Source organism: Triticum aestivum, chromosome 5A, assembly GCF_018294505.1.
Source record: "Triticum aestivum cultivar Chinese Spring chromosome 5A, IWGSC CS RefSeq v2.1, whole genome shotgun sequence".
NCBI classification, from domain to species: Eukaryota; Viridiplantae; Streptophyta; class Magnoliopsida; order Poales; family Poaceae; genus Triticum; species Triticum aestivum.
The window spans coordinates 382,747,772-382,753,851 of NC_057806.1; the positions used below are offsets into that span (position 1 = coordinate 382,747,772).

The 6,080-nt window shown below is 44.0% G+C and overlaps 1 protein-coding gene across 1 annotated transcript in view; it reads right to left on the reverse strand.

Moving 5' to 3' along the window:
* The window catches only part of LOC123103500 (nudix hydrolase 20, chloroplastic), a 6,630-nt gene extending 4,779 nt beyond the window's left edge, over positions 1–1,851 (reverse strand). The window contains exons 1-3 of the mRNA XM_044525107.1: positions 1,394–1,851; positions 1,227–1,291; positions 169–349 (exon numbers count right to left, since the gene is read on the reverse strand). Coding sequence (XP_044381042.1) covers positions 169–349; positions 1,227–1,291; positions 1,394–1,651 — 504 coding nt within the window. The 5' untranslated portion in view covers positions 1,652–1,851. The remainder of the gene's footprint in view (positions 1–168; positions 350–1,226; positions 1,292–1,393) is intronic.
* Between the last annotated feature and the right edge of the window lie 4,229 nt (positions 1,852–6,080).

Below are 6,080 nucleotides of genomic sequence, written 5' to 3' on the forward strand. Positions count from 1 at the left end.
GTGATTCCTCAAAAAAACATCTAGTCACAACACACGCGCACCTTACTAGTTTATCCATTTAGCTACACTAATGGAATCATGAAGTTGTCTAAATTTGACTAAATCGGCAGATGTGCAATTTCGAATGAAGTTCATAGAATAATTCATATATACAATTCTGGCCAGTACCTCATTTCGTATACCAGAAATGAGTTCCCCTAGGCCTTTTATGACATCTCCGATGGCGATTGTTCGATCTTCTGGAGTCCTGAGCGATGAGTGGAGAGTCACGTGGTCCACACTGTTCTTGCCATTGTTGCCCGAGACAATGGTAAAAACATCATGGAAGTCCCTCAGATGTTCGGTAAAACTGAAATTAATACCACAAAGTTAAACATCTCATAGATCCTAAATCACAATGACGTGACTATGACAAGTATTTCAATATCCTCATAGACTTCTGCTTGACCAATCTGAACACTCATGGCTAAGAAATGCAAGCTCTGTTCATCTTATCATGTTTAATCTATGATTGCTTTCTCTTCAAATGATTTACTTTATTAAAGAAATTAAAAATTAAGGTACTGGGGGAAAAATCAGTGTCTAAATATTAGTAAAGCCTGACATGTTACTTCAACAACAAATCTTGAAACTAATAGAAAGTGTATATGTACTGGGAATCATGCATTCCAGTGGAATTTCCTTGACTATAATTTTACATTATACTGGAAAATGACAAGATATTTCATAGAGTAATTTTACAATTTGCACTCCATACGGAATCAACTTGAATTGCACATAGTGGGCATCAAATTTTGGCAAATCACAGCAATTCATTCAGTACAAATAAACAGGGTCAACAATCAGCTGTTGCAAATTGTAAGCACCAATACCGATATGCTTACAGAAGGATTAACACCAATTTTCTTCTATATACACGAGGATTATACACCAACATGGAGTTAAGTCAACGAGAAGCTCCTTGCACAAATCAGAGGATGCTTATTTTGTTTGTAAACTTTTGCAGTTGTTTGCATTTTTCGGTGCAGAGGCCCGGAGGCCTTTATGAAAATACAGGAGAACAAATCACAGGATTTGGGATAACACAAGAAGGAACACACATATTATTGTTCAACTTGTCTGCAGGCGAGTGTTGCTCCACTATTGTTTCCTCGATAAAATTTGTTCTCGGAGTAGATGTTACACAGAGAAAACTAAAGAGCAGATGTTGATCCCGCTACACTCACCCCTTGTGGATGTATCCCACCACTTGATCCTCAACCATGAACTCCACAAACTCCCCCTTATCACCCTGCAAAACCCAAACAAATCCGCGCATCCCACACCTGAGACAATTTCACATACACCCGCCAGCGCAGTTGTGAGAATGGTAGAACGCAAAGGGGAAACCTACCATTCCTCGGTTGCAGATGTCGACCTTCCGGAAGTACCCCGAAAGGTCGGACTCATCGCCGACCCCGAATTCGCTGGCAACTCGGAGGGCGTCGGCCCACCCAAAGCCCGCCGCAGCAGCAGGTGGCGCGGAGGAAGAGGAGGCAGCGGTGCAGAACGGGAGGCGGCGGCGAGCGACGAGCTGGAGGTGAGCCGGGGAGCTCCGGCGGGCGACGGCGACGGCGGCGGCGGCGGAGAAGGAGGTGGCGATGGCGACCATTGGATAAATGCTGATTGTTGGTAATTTTAAGGGCCTAAGCGGGATTTCGCTTTTTTTAGTTGGAATTGTTGCCTTTCGTTTATTCAATCAAGTCTGAGTTCAAAAACGAAGCTGAAGACTTGCGAGCTAAAGAAGTGTGGAAAGTTTTGGGTCTTCAGAAAACGATCACCCATGCCCTTGTTTCAGACAGATCTGGTAGTGTCGTGCTTAAGAATATCCATAGAGATAAAAGGCATAATTCAACCACACTACAGCATCTTGACTTCCAAAAGTCTATCTTCGTTGGAGCTTGGTGCATCTGATGGCAGAGAAAGGAAGCTGTGAAGGACGAAGGTGTGATCATTTCTTCCAAAACAGCACTCGCCATACATGCGATGATGGCCAATTATGCTGGATCTAGAAGTGCGACTAGTGTACCTAATGTTAAATGGTCTAAACCTGCTCAAAATCCATCATATTTTGCTTTGGTGACTGTTGTAGTGGTGTCAGAGGTAGGTGAGCGCGTTGGTGTCAAGCTCAGAGAATTCTTAGCATTTTGTCGTCTTTTTATTTTTATCGGCTCGTTATGTACATGGCTTGTATTATGATCCTTATGATATAAATAAATGAGACACGTATTACCATGAAAAAAAAGATCATGTAAGTATTTAAGTTCAATATAAAGCTACCCATCAAAGCCTTCCCGTCAAAAAAACTAAAAAGGGTGCACTGATGGTTCCCCGTTGGCTTCTACAATCACGTCAGCGGATTCAACACTAGCTATGGTGGAAGCTCAGTGTGACTCGCGGTGATGTGGAATGAAACTGGTCGATTTCACGCAGAGACATGGATATCCATCCGACGGCTGTGAAGGTAGGTGAAAAGACGCCCACCAATCTACTAGTGCCTTATTAAGAGGGTTATTTGTCAAAAATAAAGAAACACATGTAGCTTTAATAATACTCGTAATCATTATAGGTATACTGCTTTGGATCCATAATACAAGAAACTACAACTCCTGCCAAGAATTAAAAAAAGATTCATGGAGACATCTTAGTAATATCAATCTTTATAAGACAAAACCCAAGAGTTCACTAAAGAGATTACAGTTGGACTGAAGTGGTGATATCGTCACTCTCCCCCTTCACGAACTTGATTAGCAACAAAGGACTCTGGAAGCCCCTTGAGTCGCTCGTCCAAGAAGATAGAAAAACGATGAGCGATGAACGTACTCAAGCCGTGGATGAACCCCTAAAAGCGCAAATCTTCAAACCACAAAATCTTCACTGTAACATTGAGGAAAAATTTCAACTCCAAAAAAAGTCAAACTAACAAAAACAATATAACACATAAAACTCATCATATCCAGATCAAAAAGAAACTCATCATATCCAAATAATCAGATCCATGAGGACACATAGCACCACCACAAAAACTGGCGCAATTTTATTCTAACACAACAAACTGTCACTTGACGAAGACTAAGCAATCTATATCTATATACCAATAAAAAAGCAAGTTGCGGAGATCCAACAGATCTCATCCATTCAATTGAATCTATCCAACGGTCTACATCACTCTGGTGTTTAGTACTAAACATGTTTAACATTGTAAACATGTGTAGCACACTTCAGTAATTGATATCATGCCCAATGGTATCGACGGTCAGCATTAACCAAGTAATTATACCCTATCTAACATTATTATGCAATTTATATCTAGCTTAATATTAATGTGCAATATAATTAATATTTTGTCTGCTGAGTATTGGAGGAGCTCTCATTAGATGCAGTCTTTTTCCTTTCATCCGGTGGCCGGAGGCCTTTTCCAAATGGAAGATTGCCATGTTTGTCTCTGGTTCTAGGCGTCAGACAAAGAAGATCAGAGTGGGCCAGGCGACCACATGAAAAACAAAAGTGAGGAATATTCTCATATTGGATGTCATACGGATCTGTAATTCCTCGCCTTGCGGGCTCAATAAGTATCCACCTCCTTAGCGGTTTAGCTACATCCAAAGTTATCCTTGCACGCAGGTAGCCACCGCCATGATCAAAGTGAATAGAGCTAGCCTTTTTATCAATCTGTTTTGCTATTGCCTTGCTCCACTCTTCATTACGCAAATTGAAGGGGAGATTGACAACTCTCGCCCAGACTTTTAGTTTTTCAAATCTGAGTTCTGACGGGCACATACAATCATCAAATTCTGAAAGAATCACCGCATTCTTACTAATATGCCAAGGGGATCCTTCCCACAGACGATCTCGATCCCGCTGCATCGCGAACTCTGCAACGAAGGTGTTTTCCCCAACGCTTCGGAAGGTCAGCCCCTTAGGGTTCCCCCATGCAGGACGTAGAATATTGGAGATGGTTTGGATGTGGAGTATATTGTGATTAAGTACCTTCCCCTCCATCATCCACTTCTTCGGCGCTCCTTCGACACGATCGTCCAATACCAGCGGTGTTGCCTCCTCCTCGAAGATGTCCAACTTCTCGAGCTGTTCCTCAAGCCGCGCCCTGGTCGATTTGGGCGACGTAGTTCCTGTCCCCTTGCCGCCACCATGCACGGAAGGTGAAGCCATCTCCGGCCGGCAATCCTTGGTGCGGCCTGCCGATCTCACCCGCGGCCGCCGTCAAGGTCCGCGGAACCCTAGTCGCCTTTTGGAGAAGCACTAAGGGTTTCCGAAAGGGGAAATGTTTATACCCGGCGCACCGGCCGAGTCTTCCGCCGGTCGCGCGGGGGCCACGCGATCCAGCTGGATCGAACGACTAGGGAGATGTGATTCAAGGGATTTTTTAGGCCCATCACCCCTCCTATCTTATCTCCTCCAGAAGCAAACGTGGTTCACTCATTTGCTACAGTGCATCACCTCCTACCTCTAGAAGCGCTCCTGCAAGTGGCTCCACCGCTTGAGTTTTTTTTCAATCTCCGCACCATGATGCACAAACTCTCCCGCAACGGAGGTGCTTGGACCGTGCCGGGGGCGCCACGACGGAGATGCTGGGACCGTGCCAGGGGCGCCATGCCAAGCCGTGCCGACGAGTCTCCATGGATGACCACGGTGAAGGTTGCGATGCCAGCGAGCGAATAACAATGCTGGAACTAGCATTTTGTTTTGCTTCAACCGGGCAAATCCAGAGCTGGAACCACTGTTGTTTTTTGCTGCAACCAATAAACGAGTTGGAAACACAGCTGATTTTTGCTACAACTAGATCATTTTTTTGCTACAACCGGTGTCGCTATTTGCTACAATCTTCGGCGTGTAGTTTTGTGGCCAATGACAACAAACAACTGCAACCAAGAGATGAGGAAAGTTGCAACTGAAGGAAATATGCCCTAGAGGCAATAATAAAGTTATTATTTATTTCCTTATATCATGATAAAAGTTTATTATTCATGCTAGAATTGTATTAACCGGAAACATAATACATGTGTGAATACATAGACAAACAGAGTGTCACTAGTATGCCTCTACTTGACTAGCTCGTTAATCAAAGATGGTTATGTTTCCTAACCATGGACAAAGAGTTGTCATTTGATTAACAGGATCACATCATTAGTTGAATGATCTGATTGACATGACCCATTCCATTAGCTTAGCACCCGATCATTTAGTATGTTGCTATTGCTTTCTTTATGACTTATACATGTTCCTATGACTATGAGATTATGCAACTCCCGTTTGCCGGAGGAACACTTTGTGTGCTACCAAACGTCACAACGTAACTGGGTGATTATAAAGGAGCTCTACAGGTGTCTCCAAAGGTACATGTTGGGTTGGCGTATTTCGAGATTAGGATTTGTCACTCCGATTGTCGGAGAGGTATCTTTGGGCCCTCTCGGTAATGCACATCACTGAAACCTTGCAAGCATTGCAACTAATGAGTTAGTTGTGGGATGATGTATTACAGAACGAGTAAAGAGACTTGCCGGTAACGAGATTGAACTAGGTATTGGATACCGACGATCGAATCTCGGGCAAGTAACATACCGATGACAAAGGCAACAACGTATGTTGTTATGCGGTCTGACCGATAAAAGATCTTCGTAGAATATGTAGGAGCCAATATGAGCATCCAGGTTCCGCTATTGGTTATTGACCGGAGACGTGTCTCGGTCATGTCTACATTGTTCTTGAACCCGTAGGGTCCGCACGCTTAAGGTTACGATGACAGTTATATTATGAGTTTATGCATTTTGATGTACCGAAGGTTGTTCGGAGTCCCGGATGTGATCACGGACATGACGAGGAGTCTCGAAATGGTCGAGACATAAAGATTGATATATTGGAAGCTTATGTTTGGATATCGGAAGTGTTCCGGGTGAAATCGGGATTTTACCGGAGTACCGGGAGGTTACCGGAACCCCCCGGGAAGTATATGGGCCTTAGTAGGCCTTAGTGGAAGAGAGGAGAGGTGGCCATAGATGGGCCGCGCGCCCCTCGCCCCCCCC